The following is a 21,870-nucleotide window of genomic DNA, read 5'->3' as shown; positions in this document are numbered from 1 at the left end:
TTTTGATCACTGGACAATCTTTGAGTCTCTTGATCAGGATGGCCTGTCACTATGTTTTGCAGGTATTATTGAAAATCTCCTAGCTATGACTGCGTATTCGTTACCTTAAGTTACTAAAAGTCTACATTTCACTCTCTCATCTTGCTAGTTTTAATATGCCCTCTTTTGTCTGTTAGCATACAGACCATTAAATACTAGTTTGAGTTTCCCTCAATTTTGACTCTGGATCATTAAATCTCAAATAAGGGAAGTGTATGCACATGAAGAACCATTTAGCTACAAGCTTAGCAGGAGAGGTATGTACTATATTCCAGATATTTAAGACTACTAAAACAGTGTGACTTCTTTTTTTAAAACTAAAAACATAATGGTCTATTATAAGGATCTCTCTGCTTCCATAAAAGTAACCAAAGTCTTGCTGTGACACAATAGGATTAACGTATAGAACCCAGGTATTGGTGAAACTGGCAGCTTGCTTGTGACTAGGAGATGTGCTGTCATCTCTAGCTGTATCCATTTATTTTGGTTGTATGTATAAGAAAAACCTTTAATGATATTCTCTGAATGTTTTTGTAGTAGTTCATATTTTGAAAAGCTAATAATGACCTAGATAAAATAACACTAAAAACAAGTTCCTTGAAGAAAGTGGCTGAAGTTTTATGATTTGATTGATGATAATAGTAAGACTTTGCATTTAAAATTACAATGATTAAAATGTTGTGGGTTTTTTTGTATGTGTCCACAGAAACTGTGTGAAGGAATCTTAAACATCCTCGAAAAAGACATAAAAACATCATGTCAAGTTGCCTGTCTCGAAGCCCTTCGGATTCTCTCCAGAGATAAGAAGGTTTTAGTGCCTGTGACAACAAAGGAAAACATGCAGATCCTGATGAGGCTGGCAAAGCTAGACATGACAGAAGATTCTTTGGAGGATGTGTCCAATTTCCCTGTTATAGTGGAAGCTTTAAAATGCCTCTGTAACATAGTTTTTAATAGTGCCATTGCACAAAAACTCAGTTTGGAACTGAACCTTGCAGCTATGCTTTGCAATCTACTGAAAAAATGCAAGGACCAACAGTTTGTTGATGACATTAAATGTTTTGATTTGCGCCTTCTCTTCCTCCTGTCACTTCTGCACACAGATATTAGGTCACAGTTGCATCATGAGCTACAAGGGTTGCAGGTTTTGACTCAAGCCTTGGAAAGTTCATTTAGCATAAGATGGACAGACAAGTACAAAGCTGCTGAAGAGCATGATGGATCTCCTTTATCGCTGCAAGAAACGGATTGTGCCATTGAGGCACTCAAAGCTCTCTTTAATGTGACACTCGACAGTTGGAATGTTCACAGTGAGGTACGATCTGAGTTGAAATTCTTTGATTTGGGCTTATTTTGTCTGCAAGAACCATAGCCACCACATAGTTACATTGGAGAAGCAGTTGCCCAGTCATCAGAGCAGGGTATTCCCTTGTTTAGGACAGTACTTAAAAGTTAAGCATATGCTTAAGTGCCCTTCTGAACTAGGGCCTCAAAAAGGTGATGTTAATGTTAGGAAAAAGCTTTGAGGTCCTCAGAGGAAAGTAGCTATACAGTGGGGGTTGGATGGTTGGTATAATACAATTTTATTTTTTTTAAATTTTTAAATATAAACTCAAATATGCAGTTGAATGTCTAATGAGAATGAGGCTGGATGAGAGCTTGAGGTTTCCAAAGGGAAATAAGCACTAGTTAAGCACATTAAAATATATATTGTTGGTTAAGATAACTTTTTTTTTTTCTTTAAATGTGTGTTGTGCAGATGACCATCTCTCTGGATTATAGCCAGCAATTGTTAGGGCTGTGGAACAGTGACTTGATTGTTTTTCTCTGGGCACAATTACAAACAGAGCACCTTTTTTTAAGAACAAGTAATTCTGTTTGTTCGAGGGAAAGAGGTATGCTTTTTTTCCTAAGGATGTTAAATGATGATGAGAAGCAATACATGCACCTTGTTGGTGTAATTTTTAAATAGGATTTACCTTTTCTTTTGATGAATATCAAACCAGTTGCCTTGAGAGAGCCTACGGCACCTGGAATATGACACATCAGCCTTCCTTGTCCTCCCCTCTTTTTTGTTGTTGACCCCACTCGTATCACAGCCTAAAATTATATTGTAAGCTCTTTGGAATCAAGCACTGTAAATATGATTACAACTGCTAAGTCTAAAGAAAAGGTATTTACACTATAGTAATTTTGCCAGTATAGTTAAACCTCTAAACAAATGTCTTATTTATCAAGCAGAGATTCTCTTGTGTAAGATCAGTGTGTTAGACTAATCTGCAGAAAGGTTAACGATCCTAAGAACATGAGAGCTTGGATATTAATTACTCACCCGGGAATGTGGGACTTGAAAAGAGTTTTGAAATTAACAATTCAGTTAAAAATTTCCCAAAATTATGAGGCCCTGAAGAAAAATTTAAGTCCCAAAATAGAAAAGTTTAGGTTTAAATGTCACAGTAGATAGTGTAGTCTTCATACTGCTGGATAATCCAGAAGAAAGCAAGGGACTTCTATCTTGCTTTTGCTTTTGCCTTAACCTCAATACTTAAACAGAAGGTTTCTATCTTGACTGGAGAAGATGCCTTATCTTTGCCTAGACAAACAATAGCATTAAATGTGTGTGCCCAGGGGTGGAAAATATGACCTCCTAAGTAAGTGTGTGTGTGTGTGTGTGTGTGTGTGAATGTATGGATTTGAAAAAAGTTGGGTGAAAAGAAATGACTTTATTTCCCTCAGACAGAATTACCTGGTCATAAAATCAAAAGTTTTAAACTGTAGACTCAAACCATGTTATGTTTTTACTTCATGGGTAGCAACTCCTCCTTCTGAAACCCAAGTCTTGATGCTGATAAATTCTACTTTTCCATCTAAGGGTTTCCAGTAGCATTAGATGAAGATTCTGTCTCCTGACCAAGGGACTGCAGAGGGAAATGTGACTATGTAACATGCTTTGCTTACTGCACATAAAGCAACTACCTCTCATGGCCCTGGGCTCCTTGCTTAAAAATATCTAAAACATTCAGGCTTAATGTGAGGTGTCATCTAAGACCTGATCATACTGGAACTGGTTGACTTGGAGGGAACTGCAGCTGTCACAAAATGGGGATGTCTATTATAATTTTGATCACCAGATCTTTCAATATATTTTCAAGACGGGATAGACCACGTACTCCTGGGTCTTGCCCATCTTAAAATATAGAGCAGAATTCACTGGAGCTATAGTTTGCCCCGATAAGATCAATTTGTAGCCTTAAGCATTTTTCCCCATCCAATGTTTGTTTGGTTTTCAAAATAGCCTAAAATAATAGTGTAATAATTAATAAAAAAAATAATAGGCAGCAAGTTGGGCTTCCCATGTTTTTTGAAAGGGGGAGTAGCCCTTCACTGTTTTCTTCCTTGAGAACATAAAGATTGAAGTTTAATATGGTATCTCTTAGCAGTGACAGTGCACTAATGTCTGTTCCTGTATCTTTTTAGCTAGGCAGTCTGTAATTAGGGACTTATCGCATGAAAAGTAGTCTTAGCTCTGATCTAGTCCACTGAACTAAGCTCTTAGAAACTGTTCGTTGCTTGAATTTTTCCAACATGAGCCCAATTGGTAGTCTACAGGACTTTGAGAAGTCTGTTGCAATATCAAGTGAAACCATGGTCTGGCTGAACTATAGGGAAGAATCAGCAGTTAGCTGTCTTGCCAACTCTTGGTTATTTTGTCTTCATTTTCTGACACCTGGAAGGAAGGGTCTGAGTACAGATACTGTGGACTTGTCAAGAAGGTTGAGACTGCATCTTTCCCAATGCTTTCTTGCACTGAAACCTCAAAAACGATGGAGTTTTGTGCGAGTGGGAATTGGCAGTCTCAGCAATGGCATTTCCTACTGATTCAGTTGGGGGAATATCTTTAGAAAAGTGGAGGTTTCCTCTCAGAACTTTGCCCCTGGACAAGCCGAACAAGCCGGTCTGAACTGAAGAAACAGCTTGTGCAGAGGGAGCATAATGAGGAAAGGGAAGTACTGTTGCATAGGGTCACTCTATTTTATATCACGTGAGTGTTGGATCTCTTCTAGGCTTAGAAATTTTATTTTGTGTTTTGAGATAAAGCTTTTATGGTAACTTACTTGCTAAAGGTTTCCAAAGTCAAATAGCACTTCAGTAAAAACTATTCTCTCTAGTTCTAAACCATTCCCAAAAGGATCCTTGTTAGGCAAAGTGTTGTTTAACATCCTTTTTAATGATCTGGAAGAAGAGGTAAACAATACACTAAGTGTGCTGGAGATGCAGAATTAGGAGATGTTGCCAACATCAGGCAGGATGGAAAAATATAAAGGGATCTAAAGAGTTTATTCCTATGAGCACAAAATGAGATTCAACCTGGAAAAACCCCTATCTGGAACACCAGTATTCAATGGCAGGAGAGAATTTCAAAGTAGCAGTGCCAGAATAGAGTTGATATTGAGTATCAACTTGGAGGAGGTGATGGTGGTCCAACATTTATATTACAGTAGCACCCCAGAGCCCAATCAGAATTGGATCCCATTGTGTTAGGTGCTGTACAAACACTTAAGAGACATTCGCTGACAACAGGAACTAACAGTCAAAAAGAAAATAGACATAGGGAAGGGGACAGGGGTAACACATACAACTAAATGATTGTGGTGGTTTTTGGCACACTCTAATTATGTATTTTCTTGCTGCTGTTTAGGGCTTTTTTGGGAGGGATGAGCGGGGGAGGTCATTTTAAAAAAAAAAAAATAGGGCAAAGATAGGGTGAGTGGGAATGGAAAGAGTAGAAAAGTTAAATAAGGGAGAGGAAAAGGACTGAAGGGGAAAGGAAGAGAGTAAGGAGGAATATGGAGGATAGCAGATTGAGATGTTTAAAAAGACCGAGGGAAGGGGAATAGGGGTGGGAGGAGTTTGCCTGTTTTATCCCAGTTAAACTGAGGAATGTATGTAGTCCAAACTTTCAAAAGCAGAGTCAGTGACATCTCTGATGCCCAGGAGTCATGAAGGAATGTTGCTGCCATTGTCCCCGATTACTACGAGGGACAAATCTCTGACACCAAGGGCAGGCTCCTCTTCTGGGAATTTTAGCTTTGCCTCCCTTTCCAGCTATGTGGGCTTCCAGGGGGAATAGATCTAGTGCCCCCAGAATGAGATTTCCCTCTTCCCCTCCCCCCCCCCCTCCAAACCTGCAGTGAGATACAGGAGTGTAAAAAATGGCAGTGACATTCTGGATAGCTTACAGAGAAGTGACACTTCACGGAATGAGGAGGGCTAAGGGTAATATAACACATACCAAAAATTTGGTGGTAGTAAATGGCAGGGAAAGGGAGAAGATAGTTGAGGTATAAATTGGAGTTGAAATTGAGCAAAGGATAACTTAGTCTGAATATCAAGATACATTTCCTAATTATGAAATCTATTGGACTGGAAGGGCTAGATGCGCAAAAGGACTTGCGTGCCTAACTAACACTTTAGGCACCTAAATTGTAGAATCAAGCCCCAGTGGGATTTACAAAACCCCTACTCTGCTGCTGCCAAATCATGTAGGCACCTAAACTTCCTCTGTTCCTAAATTTTTATTATAAATGTTCCTAATGCCTATGTTTTTTGTGTTTGAGCATGCTCAGTGTAGCACCATGCTGGGCATCCAGACATAAATAAATATATGGCGATATACCTATCTCATGGAACTGGAAGGGACTGAAAGGTCATTGAGTCCAGCCCCCTGCCTTCACTAGCAGGACCAAGTACTGATTTTGCCCCAGATCCCTAAGTGGCCCCCTCAAGGATTGAACTCACAACCCTGGGTTTAGCAGGCCAGTGCTCAAAGCACTGAGCTATCTCCCCGCCTGCCCGCCCTAGTGCAATTTGGGCCCTGCATGCATTCCTTTGTCTAACTTGCCTGTGGGGCCTGATCCACTATGCGTGTTCAGAGCTCACCTCTCAGATTGCCCCCTCTAGATGAGTTTACACAAAACAGCTGGAGGAGGAGGACCTTCATCCTAACTTTTAGCCCAGTGGTCTAAATGTAGGAGACCCCGGGCTCAAGTTCCCCCTCCACCTGAGGAGGAAAAGGGATTTGAACAGGGATCTGTCACTTCTCAGGTGAGTGCCCTAACCACTGGGCAATGGGATAGTCTGATGTGGGGTCCCTCATTCTCTCTCTCCTGCTGAAACTGTTCCACTGTATATAAATAATTAGTCATTGGATCCTGGATCTCCCACTGTCCAAGTGAGTTCTCGAACCATCATACTACAGTCATTCTAGTGCTTGTTCTCTCTCCAGCCCAATGATGCTTTCATTATTTATCCACAATACAACAGCTTCAACACCAGAGACTGAGAGAGCCCCACCTCAGAATATCTCCCCCTCAGGAGAAGGGGGGGGATTAGAGTCACCAGTCTCCCACATCCCAGGTGAGTACCCTGACTGTTAAGGGAGATTCTCCTCCTCCCCCCAGTTTCTTGCAAAAATGGCATACATTCCTATGCTAAGAGGAGAGCGACTTTTTTATAACTGCCAGCCCTGCAAAGGGAGGAACCTCCCTGCAACCTGGACTTAGAGCCAACCTCCTTAAATGGGGCAAGGGTTTAGGACAAATCCCTTGCCTTGGTATCTCCCCTTGGATAACTTAAGTGGAAAGCCTCCCCGTGTAGTGGCTTTTGTGAATCCCATTCTGAGGCATCTGTCTGTCCCCATTCATTGTATAGGGAGGCTAGGTGCCTAACTCAGGCTTCGTGAATCCCAGTGATTTTTTTTTTTTTAAGGTGCATAAAGTTTGTGAATCTAGCCCAAATAATCTCCCAGAGGAAATAATGGATCGAGAGTAACTTAAAACTAGACTGCACCAAGCATTCAAATGAACTCTGAAAGAGCAGTTCTTTATTGGTAGGAAATAGATTATATGATCTAATGGGTGTTTTCCATCTTTAATTTTTATTATTCTAGTGACCTGAAACCCTCATTTGCAATCGTCAAAATGAAAAATATCTTCATAATTTATATTTATATAGAATGAATCTCATCAATTTCGTTATATGGCTGCCATCCTTCGCCACTGCTTATTAACCGTGGGCCCTACTGAAGACAAAACCGAAGAATTGCACAGGTTGGTAGAATTAACAGAACCAATATATTTTTTGGTTGGAGCACTAAATATTTTTCTTTAGATATTAGCAGATCAAAATAATGTCTAAAAATAATGTCCACTGTCCAAAAAATAGATTAAAAAGTAATCCCTGAACTGCATAACCCTTATTAAGGCTGTTGAGAGAATACACTGAAATGTAAAACTGTACTTGTGCAAATATTGGGGATAAAATTATTTACAGAAATTTTAGCTGCAGCACTCCTTGAAGTTATCTTTAACTGTAATTGTCTCAGATAAATATCAGTAGAGAAATATTGTGTATAATTTCTGCAACTTCGATGCACTAATCTGGAACTGTTCGGTTGGTGTTTTAAGTCACCATTAGCCCAGCATTTCTATACTGGCATACTAGCAGTGCAAGTGTCATTTACATGTATAATTTCTAATTTGCCAAAAGGTGAATCAGTTGCACTAAATTCATGCTGTTGGATCTGTGCTCCTGCATATGACTGGGTTTGGAATAGTTAAAATTCTAAATTGCCTTCCCACTGTCCTACTTATTATTTATGTATAAATGTCATTAAGCTGCCTTAGTTATCAGGTCATCTTCCTGTGCTATCTGGGGAATCTGCAGCTTCCTCGAATGTTGCTTTTGATCTTGTAAGGAATTTGTTCTATAAAGTGGTGTTTTTCTTTTCTTTCACCAAATTTTCTTGAACTGTTTGACTGCAGGTTAAGCACACAAAAAAATCAAATTTATTTTGATAAGGGTCCCACTCTTGTGCATTTAGAATTTATAGTTTTTTATTTGGGATATTTATTTTTTATTTTTGTCTGGATGTCTGTTACATTGAGAAAAAGACACACATGAGCCTAGTAGATATAAACACTGCACCCAAGTTGTCTAATGACAGACACTAGTGTTGCCTATTTCAACTTGGAAAGGCTATAGTTTTAGCTACAAAATCTTCTGAGGATGTTGCTTTGAGCCAACAGTTCTCAGAAGAATGCTATAGGTTTCACCCCCTTACTGCTGTCAGTAAATTTGACTGAAACTTATCAAAAGCTACAGGATTAGTGGAGTTACTTGCTGGGAATCTACATCTTGCATCAGAGCTGCGCTCAATTGGTGCAGATTAGTCTGGGACTATTTAAGGCATATCTGCAATAAGGCCTAAGTACCATGTAATTAAAGATAGTGCTGTGTGTGCCCTAAAGGGCAGTATTCTCCCTCTCCCTTGTTTTCGTTTTTTGCTCTCATCTTCCCCTGAAGTGTGTGGGGGTGGGAGAGGAGGGAATTAGTGGATTGTTGGGAGCTACTACTACTGGAGGAAGGCATTATTAAAGAGATGGGTCATTGCATTTAGACCAGTGCATTGGTAGGGGCAGGTTCTGTCTGATCTCTTCTGGTAAGTTATTCCACAGCAGGGGCAAGCCCCATTTTTGAAAATGCTCTGCTTCCTACACCCAAGAGTCTCAGGCCAATCTACCTGTAGCACCCCCGTAAAGCATAGCCATCTTGGACTGTTGCTGTCTTGCTTTGTTGTAAATGGATAGCTACCGTGTAATGTACTTTGGTCCCAGCCTTCTAAGTGCTTTGTAGATCCAAACTGACTTGAAATTGAATCTGAAATAGACAAGTAGCCTTGGAGTGAGCAGAGTATTGGAGAGATTTAGTCACATCTGCCTTTGTCAGTTAGCAGGCACGCTACTGGTGGACCTGGCACATGGCTTATTGGTCTATACTCCCCTCTGGGTACACCACAATATGTCAGGAGCTCCTCCAGCTTCCAGACTAGGTTCCCCATATCATCTGACAGACCAAGCATGTGGCTGCAGTAGCTTATCCCAGTCTCTCTGAGATAACAGCCTTCTTCTGTTGCCAGTTAAAGTAGCTAGCCCTGTAGCTTAAGCGATAGAAAATTGTACTGTAGTACTGACTGTTCAAATCTTGCTGATTATGCATGATGAGGGGAGGAGGTGATTGTTAACAGTTGTATATAATAGCATTTGTCTTTGGGGGGGGGGGGGGAGAAACACCTCCACAACCTAGGAAATTGCATACAAAAAACCTGTTAAAAGAACATTATTTAGGTTGCAAAGTCCGGCACTAGAAAGTCTGGAAATACCACACTTAAGACTGCCTGCAGGACATCAATTCTGTCCCCTTGTACATATGCATTATGATGCAGTCTTTAATTATATGATTACATGCTTCTTCCCCCATCTCATTCAGTGCACAGACTGGGACACACAAGGGGACAAAATTAAGACTTCATAAGAAACCAAGAATGTGGCATTTCCTAACTCAAATGTCTGTCTAATATAACTTCTTCGTATGTAATAAGGCAGTTTTTGAATGGGGTGACTTTAGCCCAGGGGGATTCCCCTTATAAACCTCTGGGGGCTTGAATACTCCATTAGTCCCCTATGGGTGTAGTTGTAAGTAAACACAAATGTTACTTTCCAGATCTGTGTGTGTGTGTGTGTGTTGCTCCTCTTTAACTACTGATAGCACTGCTGAGCCAGTTTAGGTATAAAAAAAGTATGAGCTGGATTATTTTCAGGTTTATGTTTCAGCAACAGAACTCTGAACTACAATAGACTCTAATTGTAGAATCTTTATTGCTGGAGATGAGGCACAAACCAGACAGAATACAGCTTGACTTTTAGAATCCAGATTTCAGATGGAGTCTGAAGGGCTGGCAGTTACAAAAAAGTATCTCTCTACTTGAAAATTGAGCACATTTTGTATGGCATCTTTGAGGCACAAATATTTTTATAGTCACTTTTCAGAGTATAAACAACACTTTCAACTGAGAGTCCCACTTTTCAACAGTGGTTATTTTTAAAAGGATGTGTAAATCCCACATTTGGATGCTTAGATCAGTACCTACTGTCGGCATGTAAGTTTGAATCTTGCACCTCTAAATGCTGGTTTTTAGTGTCCAAATGCAGGACTTGGACAGCCTGTTAAGGAGCCCTTGAGCTCAAAATAAACTTACTTTATACTAACATCAAATGTTGGATGCATGCCCTAAAATATGGTTTGATTTGCTCCCTCATCATAAGCGCTAACTACAATTTGATTTTTTTTTATTTTTTACCAATAAGTGAAAGTTTTTCTATAGACAATACCTTAACTAACTTAGTACCTATATTGTTGTTGCTATTAGTGCAATTCTGTAATATCGTTGCTTAACACTTGAATATGAGAAGCTTAGAGCACCACATATTAGAGCGAGTGTCATTTTTGCCCACTAACAAGGTTTTAATCAAGGCATTCAGCCATGCTAAATAGTCCTTTGCTTTTGAATTTGCATATCAGGAGGGGGCTGGGAGTCTGAGTGGGTGGACGTCATGTCCCAGTGATTAATGATCTCTAGGAAGCTAGAAAGGGGAGAGTAATATACGCAGTATTTCTACCCCCTGGAGTAGGAATGCAAACGCTATTGTGCAGATCTGTGCATAGTCACTGACTTCCTGGTAGCTGGAGAATTTCATACACTCCTCTACCACAAATAAAACTGTCAGTGAAGTGACAAAGATCAGAAAGCTGGGCTTCATTTATTGAAAAGAATAGCTCAGGCACAGTGATCCAGAAAATTAATTTTGTAGGTGTTTGGGAACTCAGTTGTTTAATAAGAAACCAGTAAAAAGGGGACTTTCTATGAAAAGACTGAAGCCACCAAATATATGTTGAATTGAGTTCTGTTTTTTTCTTGCTGTATGAGTGGCTAGAAACTGGATACTTTTAGATTCCTTTAAAGCATCTCTCTCTTTTAAGCAAAGTAAAATAATACAAAGACTATCGAAATTTGTTGATGGTCTTTTTTAGAGAGGGAGCTAATATTGTGGGGAAAATAGGTCATCACATCTACTGTTTTTGAAACAAAAATACAATTTCTAATACAAATTCACAACAATATTATCTGGTGGTTTGAAAGTCTTAGACAATAGACTTTTCACTAGAATCACGATATCAAGTAGCACGATATTACAGAGATGGGGGGCAATAATAATACCTAGCTAGATTTTTTTTGTGTGTGTGTTTAACTTCAGTAGGGAGACTTCTGAAAGCTTTGAGGACTCTGAGGCTAAGATTATTCACTACTTTTTCAAGCACTGATATTTGTGGTTAGCAAGACTATAAGGGTACAACTACACAGCAAAAAGATATCCTTGCCTGGGCTGAGACTCAGTGTCCTACAGACTCAGGCTTGCGCTACAGCGCTTAAAATATCCATGTAGACATTCCTGCTTGGGCTCTGAAACTCCCCCTCTTCCCTAAGCTTCAGAGCCTGGGTGAGAACATCTGCACTACTATCTTTAGCACCTTAGTGCAAACCCCTTGAGCTCAAGTCTGTAGACCCAGACTCTGGGCAGGTCTTCACTACGCGAATAGCGTAGCTGAATTCGACGTATCGCAGCCGACTTACCCCGCTGTAAGGACGGTGGCAAAATCGACCTCCGCGGCTTCCCGTCGACGGCGCTTACTCCCACCTCTGCTGGTGGAGTAAGAGCGTCGATTTGGGGATCAATTGTTGCGTCCCGACGAGACGCGATAATTCGATCCCCGAGAGGTCAATTTCTACCCGCCGATTCAGGCGGGTAGTGTAGACCTAGCCTCTGACACTCACTGCCATGGTTGTTTTTTGCAGCGTAGACTTACCCAAAGATGCCACTTCAGAGTCTATATGTACAACCTGAAACGTGTTCTACAGTATTTCTTAACGGTTTTCCAGATTTATCTGTTGTTATCTTTGCTAAATGCTGATTAGTCATCAGTCAATAAATATAGAGAGGGTGCGTCTCTTTCAGCACCTACCTATATAGCAATGTATTAGGGAAGTTTATAAATGCAATCTAACTTTTGTTGTTCTGTCGAGAGAGCAGAATAAGGCTCTCTGATTGAAAAGGTAAATAAACCAGACCATAAAGCAGAAATTCATGATGTAAAACTCCAACATGGTTTCCCAGAACAAAAGGAACCTGTGGTATAGTTTATCTTGAATTAAATAAATATTAGTCTCCATTAACTGACTTAAATATGGTTTTAAAAATCAAGACACGGTCCAGTTCACTTGTATTGAATAGTACCTTCCACCACGAGTAGTCTGCTTGAAGTCAGTGGGGCTATTTGTGAAGTAAGTTACTGCTCAGCATGAGTAAGGGTTTTGCAGTCTGACCCTCACTGTTTTGGGGATTCTAAAACTGTCCCTTTTTTTTTTAAATCCAGCAATTCATTACATGAACTCCAGTTTGTTTTTGTTTTTTTTTTAAAAAGCCTTAAATATCTCCCGTACGTGAGAAGTCAAGTAAAGGTGCTGATCTATGAACAGCATTTAAGACTTTTTCCCCCTCTTCAAGGAGGATGAAATAATTGTTTTTAAAATATTCTGATACAATAATGACTGTAACATTTAAGTATTGTAAAACTAAAATTTGTAAATTTCAAGAAAGACATTTTATGTGACCTCCTGAAAACCAATGTGTGGGTTCCCCCTACTGGGTGCAGCATCAATTAATATAATGAACACAGTTGTTATAGTTATGCATATACAGTACCTGCTGACATCAGTGATGCTGAAGCAGCCAGAAGTAATGAAAACCAGCTATATTGGCCTCTCCTCCTTTAGAAATGCAACATGGGTAGTCTTGTAAGAAATTACAAAGAATAGAGAATTAAGAACTAATGTTAAGTAGTATCTTCAACTGTAGCTGTTTATGCATAGTTAGTATTCTGCTTTACATTTTCAGTTCCTTGCACTATCTATTTTTTAAGCACATAAATAGTGTTGGTAATGGCATATACTTTTCAGTCAGTGTTAAAATTACCTATCTATGACTTGGGTACAGCATTTAATATGTTACTAACGCACTAACTAGATAAAAATTTCTTTCAGTAATGCAATCAACCTTTTAAGCAATATTCCAGTTTCTTGTTTGGATGTTCTCATTAGTCCATCAACCCAAGAAGAAACAGTTTTGAAATATAATGGTATGAATATGGATGCCATTCAAGTGTTGCTGGATTTCATGGAGAAAAGAATAGACAAGGTACGTGTGACACTGAAGGAGTTCACAAAAGGAATGCCTCTTAGTAAGAGTAGAAATGAGCTTGAATCAGAACTCCAGATCCATACACCTTCCTCCCCTACTCCAGAACTTTAAAACATCAAGGGGTGGGAATGATGTGAAGTTCAGTAATTTTGCAGGTCAGACTTCATTCTGGAATTTGAAAGTTCATGTGATAACTATATTAATGTAGAATTCTTCATAAATTTATGAAAAATGTCAAGAGGCATGTGATGTATGAAAGTAAAACATGTGTCTCTCATTACACCAATATTAAAATAACAAGGAAAAGCAAAGCTTAAGAAGAAAATATCCCATTCAGTCATACAGAATTTATTTATAGATGATAAAACCATACTGATTTCCAACCCAGTTTCTAATGTGATGTTGATTCTGGATCCCTTGAACACAGTAGAGTTTAAAACATGGTTGTGGTTATAAAAAGTGACTACTGTGTGTGGGCAGTAGATGGGAACATTCTGCCTCTTGAGGCTGAGATGTCTTATTTTACTGACAAAACTTTTTATTTCTGTTAGCACTGCAGAGAATACCATCTACGTATAGAAAAGAAAGGTCAGCAAAACTTGACCAGGGCCAAGTTCAGCAGATAATTTAAATGTATGCTTAAAGTTCTGATCCAGTGCTCACTGGTTTTTGGATTAAGCCTAAATGCTTTGCTGAACAAAATGTGTTGAAGTAAAGTGAATCCAAAACACAAAGAAAATTGAAGGCTGAAACTCCACCATTAAATTGTGCATTGCACATAATGTTCAAAATACAAAGCAGTTGTAAATATTTTTATGACCTCCAAGGGAACTAGGTTGTCTTAAAAGCCAATTTTAGTCTGAACATTTGCAGTTTATGTAACAGTCCCTTTTGAATTACTGAATGGAGCATCTGAAATTATGGATTTCGGGGAGAATTTTGGTAGTGTGCTTACATAATTGTTTCTTCAAATTGTGTGTAGTAGCGTATTTTCATGATGAGCTTTTCTGTGCAAAGATTTAATTTAGAGAGAAACTTTATGTAAGATTATTATAAACCCTTGAAAGAAAAGATTTTAATGAAAATGCTGTCCCTGCAGTGAGACTAGCAACAGTTTATATGTTGATGACACTTTTAAGAATTTTTGATTATACTGAGAAGGAAGAATCTTTTTGTCATTGCGAACATAAGAATTATTCTTTTCCACTTGACTGTATACTAAATTAGCCACATTAATTATTTATTGTAAGTTTCAAGCAAAGCACACCCATACTGAATGCATATAAAATATAAAATATAATCTTGTCTGACTCTTGTAATTCAGCTGGTGTTTGGGTTGTTTTTATAATTCCACTTTAGGGAAGCAGCTACAGAGAGGGTCTGACTCCAGTTCTCAGTTTACTAACAGAATGTTGCCGAGCTCATCGGAACATCAGGAAGTTTATCAAAGCTCAGGTAAGATTCAGATATAAATTTAGAAGTCTGAAAATAAAACATGCAGCAAAATCTTTCAGGCTTCTACAGCACAGAGAACATTGATGCTTGAATATAAAGCAACTTGTATTTTAACATTTCTCTTAAAGTTGTCTATATCCATAAGCAACTGCAAGATCTGTTGCCTTCTGTCAGCTCAATGACAAAAACATTGATCTACATTAAGTGTTTTCAGTGCAATGTCATAATTTGATTTCAAAGTAATATAAAGGGAATGAACATTAATGTCACCTTATAAATGCAGGATAATGACCTTTAAATCATTGTATCAGCAAATAAAAATCCAACAATAAAATATTTGACAGACTGAAGAACTTTAAATTCTCCTTCAAATTAAAAATACAAAATGTAAGACTTGGGATGTAACCTCAAGGTACCTCTATAATGATAAAATATACAGAGGGGGACTGGACAAATTGTTTCAATTACAAGAAGATGCCTGGGTCCTTGGCTTAATTCGATTGCATGGGCCCACTTCCATGGCTTATGCCACAAAGCCTTCAATTCAGCAACATTAGGGCGGAGTCTGAGGCTGTAGTGTATGAGATCGGAGGACTTTTTCAAAAGAACCTAATGGGACTTGTGCGCCTAAATCCATTAGTCACTTCTGAAAATTTGCCCCATAATTAATAAAATAGCACTACAACTGTATGGAAGCTAGTCAGTCCATCAGTGTTGTGGTGCCCTTCAGCTGAGCTTTAGTCATAAATTACAATACATCAGCAGAAATGAATCCATGGTGTTGGAGCTTTATGACTTAACTGCTGTGCGTAAAGTGTATTCCCAAGGTGAAATTCATCCCTATGCAGAGGGCTAGCTCAAGGCTTGTGCACCATTTAAGCCCTTAAAATAGGTCTTAAGTGGCGCATGAGCCCCATGCTGGCCCTCTGCATGGGGGTGAATTTGATCCCATGTTTAAAAATTCAAGACTTTTGGTAACTTCTGCAATTTTAACTATCTGCTAAAGTGCAATGGAAAAACTTTCAAAATGCCCCCTGCCAAGCAAGGAGGAAGCAGAATAGAAACTGAGTCCCAGCTGCATCACTGTCTCCTGTGGCTACTCCTAGGATGATGCAGCTTCCAAATTACACCCTACTCAGGGCTGTGCCTGAAATCATAGTCTAGGTCTTTATATTCTACCACATATCTTCTCTGCATCTTTTCTTCTCCCCTCCCCCCCTTTTTATTTTTTTGTTAGGGGCCCTTAAATGAAAGCCTGGTCTTTTACTTTCAAGAAATTGGCACTTGCTGCATATTCCCCACCTGATCCCATATTCATTTGTTTGACAGTCATTTCCCTAGGAACATGTTCTGATTATTACACACAAATTACATTAAAAGTACACTACTGAGGTGGTGAAGTCAAGCACTCAAAAGTTAGGAAATGCCAGAATTAAGATTGCCTTAATATGGTCACCTCATGTGTATGCATTAGGATGCAATTTCTAATTACATGATCATAATGCATAAGGCCAAAAGGGCCAAATTAAGAGTGCACCGGTAACCTTTATTATGGCATTTCCCAACTTTTGAGTGCTTGACTTTGCATCCTTAGTCATGCTCTTTTAATACAGTTTTTTGTGTGTAATTCCCATGATTCTTAAAAAAAGCAAACTGAAAAAAACAAATTCCATCATGTGAAATCCTATTGATACTCACGTGGCTCAGCAGCAGAGTTGGAACCTTTGGATCCACTGTGCACATCTCTGCTACTTGAGCTAACAGAGTAACTGATAGGAATAGTAAGTTGTCATCCTTCATGTGGATCAGCACTAGAGGGGGATGAGACGCACACTTTGCCATTGAGTTTCACAGATAGTCGCTGATAGCAGAGGGATGGTGAGACTTGGGAATCTTGGATTCCATTCCAAGGTCTGGAAGAGTGTTCGCTTGTTCTAGTGGGCACAAGCTCTTCTGCCCATTTCCCCCTCAGCCCCATCCCCTCCAACCTTTTGTTGTCTGTGCTGTCATCCCATTCCCTGACATCTTCTCCTAGTCCCATTTTCCTTGCCTTCCTAGTCCCTGTCTCCATTCCTCAGGTTCTCACCCCTGTCCCAGTCTCCTTTTTCAGCACCTCATCCAATCAATCTCTCTCTCTTCTCTTCTCTCCCCCCCCCCCACCCCTACACCTACACCTTACTGGCTCCCAGTTCTACTTTCCCTCCCTGATCTCATCCAATCTCATTGTTCCCCTTCCCTGGCGCTTTTTGGAAAGAAGACTATTGGGGAGACAGGCTAGAGCCCTGACATTATTTGGGATAAAGGTGACAGAAGAGGGGAAACAAATGTATTCTAAGGCAGGAGTCTTGTTCAGTCGTCTGCAGAGGTCCCAGGAAACCCATGCAGCTAGCTGGGCTCTAGTCACCTTTGGAAGATAGGCTTTATATTGCAGATATCCTACTTATAAACTTGTTGCTGCTTTGCTTGGGTGGGATTTAAGCTTGTTCCATATATTATTTTCCAAGAAATCAACATTTGCAATGTTTTTCCTTTCCATGTACTGTATTAACTTCTTCCAGGAATGTATGGTGTTTTCACTTTTTTCTTTTCATGACACTAGGTGTTGCCCCCATTAAGAGATGTATCAAATCGTCCTGAAGTTGGCACAACAGTGAGAAACAAACTTGTGCGCCTTATGACACATGTCGACCTTGGAGTAAAGCAAATTGCAGCAGAATTCCTTTTTGTCCTTTGTAAGGAGAGAGGTATAAATCAATTTTGTTTCTTTCCTTTTATTCTAATTACAGCAAGACTTTAGGAAGATCTTCTTATTTCTGTAACCCTCCCAATTCCAGATATGCCCTTTAGTTTAAAAGTACTTCAGAGTGGTAGCTGTGTTAGTCTGTATCAGCAAAAACAATGAGGAATCCTTGTGGCACCTTAGTACTGTTTGTGATACTGCTAAAATCATGCCTAATGTTTTTCATCGTTAATCAAATATTATATAATGGTTTCCATTTTCTAGCTACAACATGTATATAGTTACTGTGCAATGGGGCATTACATAGTACTAACATCATAATTAGTGTATCCTGACAGAATTGAGCTTCATTTTTGGGGTCTGGCTATTCTAACTAAACAGTAGTTGTAAATTACTGAAATTATTTTATACTACTTTACATATTTTCCCCCCTGCTTTTCCCAAACAAGCAGACCGATTGTTCTGTCTGCTTCCAGGCAGCACATACACCTACCATGTTTCTGTGTAATATTAAATAGATTTTATTTCTCCTCTTTAAATGAAACTAACGCCTTTTAATGGCCTAGTTAATTCTGTGTTGGTAGAAGTGTGTCCTTCAAATATCTTCTTTAAAAAATACTGAAAATCAAATTTTAATTGCCTTCCAGAGATCTGTGGCTTCAGTTAAAAACTGGAGCCCTAGTTGACAAATAAGATTATTTAGTACCAAAAATGTGCTGGGTGCTTCTGAGACAAACAGGAAGACAGCAGTCAGTGCCTCAAAGATGTAACATAATTTACAGGAAATAAATTGTGATCAGATCAGACTAAATACCTTGATTATCCAAACTCTTTCCTGACATATATTTAATGGTTTATTTTCCTTTTCAGTAATACGCTTTATGAACTCTTCAAACCGTAAAATACGTGTTTTCAAAGTTTGATATCTAACTAAAAATCTTGTACCAATCCATAAATAATGATCGTGTATAACTGTACTTACACAGCCTAGTCTATAGTACAGCAACCTACAGTAAAAAATTACTTTAAGAGCTTTTCTCATCATATATAACAATCACTTATAAATCTATAATCTCTTAATCTGATAAATTTACCCAAAATTACAAGCCAGGTGACTAGAATGTTCTGTTTATCATGGAATTGATAGTGGCAGAACAAGCTTCTTTACACTGCCCTGCTAATCTGCTTCAACCTGGGCGTAATAGTTGTTTAGGTTGCCTGCTTTTTCTGTCTTCGGCCCCTCGTCTAAGAATGCCAGTGGCACCAGCTGTAGTATTCTATCTGTAAGCTTTCTGCTGTAGCTGTTCAGTGCCCAAAACTCTCATTGACTTCAAGCAAGGTATCTTATTTTATTTCAATGGGAGTCCCATGTTCAGAGCAGCTGCAAAACAGGGTACCAGGAACTGGACTGAGCAAACTAATTCTTTTTTCTTACCACTAGGCCCCAAAATATTAATATGTAAATTACTTCTGATCACTGCCAAATTGGATTGGATTTCACCCCAGTGCAGAGGGAATGTGCAAGGCCCTCCATGCAGTTTAAACCTTGTGCAAAGGGGAGGAGAGGGCCCCCATACTGGTGTAAATTTTACCCTTGATGAGTATAAATTCAGATATACTTATTTCAACATATAGCCACCATCTTGGAATTTCTGTTGCTAAGGTCATGACAGCAATTGCTTGTATAGCTTAATTTCTTGTTTAATATCGGATTTGGGCATAAGCATGCTTGTGGATTACCTTTGTAAGGTATAGGGACAATCACTTTTGTAATTCTGCATTCAGAGAAGGTGATTCTTGGAATTGCTGTTTGAAAAAAGAATTTTTTTGCACAACCATGCAAAGTCTAGGCCTTTGCCCTTGTAGAAGCGTCCTACTTTTTCTCCTGGGAATATACTGTGGCATCTCTCTTGCTCTTTCTTTCTTTTTTAATGCTCATTCTCCCTTAAGACCCTACCTTTTGGTGACCTTATTTTGAATAAGGAAGGCTGAATGGACTCCATTAGGAGAACATCAGGATCTGTTCTATTGCATATTAACCAAAGGGGTCACTGCATAGCAATGTAGCATAGTCCCCATAAGGGATGGGTAGACTGTGTTTGCAGTTCTCCAAGCCTCTACTGGCCTGGTATGCAAGAGAATGGGTTTGGAAACTGGCTTCTTGTAAGTGCCCTCCATTTCAAGTCATGATTCTGTGTTGATAAAGCTTAGAAACTGATCTTCTGTCTCATTCTGCTAGTGTCACACACAGAGCATTTGTGGGGAAAAGTAACAATCTGCTGTAGGTTTAAAAAACTACTTGTTTCTAAAAAAATAAAAAATCCTTGTGTATGCTTGGTGAAAAATGCTTTGTGCCATGTGAGCTTTCTTTCAGATGGCTGTACTGAGAAAAGTGACTGTTGTTTTTTTCTCATATACTGGCTGCATAAATTATGTGGGTTTTTCCCCTTTCTAACAATGACCAGCCTTAATACTACAGAAGGAGAGGCTAAACGCTTCTTCTGTAACTAATAGGATGACCTTTTTCCAGAACATTAAGCGTGATGCATTCTGCCATTGCTGGACTATGCACTCTGTAAATAATATATGCATGGTGCTGTGTCTCAGAAACATTTTTTTCAATAAATGTTATCCTTTCACTGTCACTATGGATAGTATAGGTAAGTTACAGAAGCATTGGAGCCAAACCCTGCTGTCATTAGTCACTTGACTATTCCCACTGAAGTCACTGGGATTAGCGTATGTCAATCGAGCAGAATTTTGCCCATAGCTGTGAACCTCAGATTAAAAAGAAACCACATTTCTCAAGGAAGATAATCATTTTCAAGAAATTATTTCCACATCACATGGAAATACGTAAAAGTTTCAAGCAATAATAATGAAAACAAAATTCAAAAACATGAAATTTTGCCAATGGTACCAACCAAGAATTTTCTAGTTATCTGCCCTAAATAACAGTAGCACAAATATAAAAAGTGAAGATCACTTTGTCTGTGGAGGTAGGGGTTGGAAAACCACAGAAAGTTGACCAAATATGAAAGGATTCAGTGAACTTTTTAGACCATTTAGGAAAATGTTGCCAGTAAGTTTTATCTTTGGTCAGTAGGTGTTAAAAAGCTATTTTATTCTTTGGGTTTGCATAGAAAATAAAACAAGGTGTTCTAATAGTGGCTGGAGTAATAATACTTAGCACTTACAGTCAACGTTTTCAGAGGAGTCTAAAGAAGTTAGGTGACCCAATCCCAATGATTTTCGATGGGAGTTGGGAACCCAACTCTCTTAAGCGCCTTTGAAAATCCCAGCCTACATTATTTATCAAACCAAATAAAGCACTGTTGTTGGGTTTTTTGTTTTTGTTTTTTGGGGGGGAGTGTGAAAGCACGTCACAATCATTGGTTTAACTCTTCAGACCTCCTGTTACGTAGTTTATTAGCTTCTTCATTGTGCAGATGAGGAAACTGAGATGAAATGGTAGTTTCTTCATGAGCCACAAAAAGAGCAGAGTTTAGAGCCAGGATTAGAATTTTGGGAGTTCCTGGGTCCCAATCCTGATTCATACCACTGGACCCCACCTTCCTGTCAAGAGTTAAAATACACGCTTTCACTTATCACCACTTTTCAGCCTCCTGAAAAATTTGCCTGTTTTATATCATTTTGTCAGACAAAACTTAAATTTGCCATCTTTATGGCTTATTAAAAAATCAAAAGCGACTGACCTTGGGACCGATTTAAAATGTAATACCTCACTTCTTCCTTTTTCAGCTATTTCTTAGAGCACACTGGTCCCCATATAAAGAAGTTAGTTTTTAAAACCCATTTTAAAGATGATACTAATGTTGCACTTTGTACTGTAATTAAATTAACTGTTAGCTGAATAAATTGATCTTTGTCTCATTGCAGTTGACAACTTGTTGAAGTATACAGGCTATGGTAATGCAGCAGGACTGCTGGCTGCAAGGGGCCTGTTAGCAGGAGGAAGGGGAGATCATTGGTACTCTGATGATGAAGATACAGACACTGAAGAATATAAATCTGCAAAGCCAAAGTACAGTACTATTTTTTTTTCTTCTTGTTACCATCACCCAGCCCACTGTGTTTTGAGTTAGTTTCCTCCTCTCTGCCCTTTGTCAAAGGGGTCCATCATAGCGTACAACTTTGGAGTTGTGTGTGTTTACATGGACTGTTGTCTTCCACAGACTTTGTGAAGGTTTTCAGTGTTGTTCTGATCTAGTGTTTCTGGGGTTCAAGTGTAACTTTATTGTCTTTGTTGTTCATCCTTAAATGCTGCCTCCATAACTTCATCAATTGCAACAAATTTGATAAGTGATAGAGAACTGACTACCTCTAGGCTGGGATGTTTCTGTATTAACCAGTTTTAGATATATGGTGGGTAGGGCCCTACCAAATTCACGGTTCGCTCTGGTCAATTTCACAGCCACAGGGTCTTAAAATTGGTCAATTTCATATATTTATATCTGAAAT

General features: G+C 39.0%; 1 protein-coding gene across 2 annotated transcripts in view; it reads left to right on the top strand.

The window, feature by feature from the left end:
- RIC8B (RIC8 guanine nucleotide exchange factor B) overlaps positions 1 to 21,870 on the top strand; it is a 52,414-nt gene that overhangs the window by 18,976 nt on the left and 11,568 nt on the right. For both annotated transcript variants that reach the window (XM_026657494.2, XM_026657495.2), the window contains 6 exons: positions 746 to 1,354; positions 7,054 to 7,148; positions 13,037 to 13,190; positions 14,553 to 14,648; positions 17,248 to 17,392; positions 21,289 to 21,433. In XM_026657494.2, the coding sequence (XP_026513279.1) occupies positions 746 to 1,354; positions 7,054 to 7,148; positions 13,037 to 13,190; positions 14,553 to 14,648; positions 17,248 to 17,392; positions 21,289 to 21,433 (1,244 nt within the window). The remainder of the gene's footprint in view (positions 1 to 745; positions 1,355 to 7,053; positions 7,149 to 13,036; positions 13,191 to 14,552; positions 14,649 to 17,247; positions 17,393 to 21,288; positions 21,434 to 21,870) is intronic.

The sequence above is a fragment of the Terrapene carolina genome, unplaced genomic scaffold (genome assembly GCF_002925995.2).
Source record: "Terrapene carolina triunguis isolate 2854851 unplaced genomic scaffold, T_m_triunguis-2.0 Scaffold247, whole genome shotgun sequence".
Taxonomy (NCBI): Eukaryota; Metazoa; Chordata; order Testudines; family Emydidae; genus Terrapene; species Terrapene triunguis.
The sequence above is the reverse complement of the archived record's forward strand: the minus strand, read 5'-3'. Positions and strand labels throughout refer to the sequence as shown.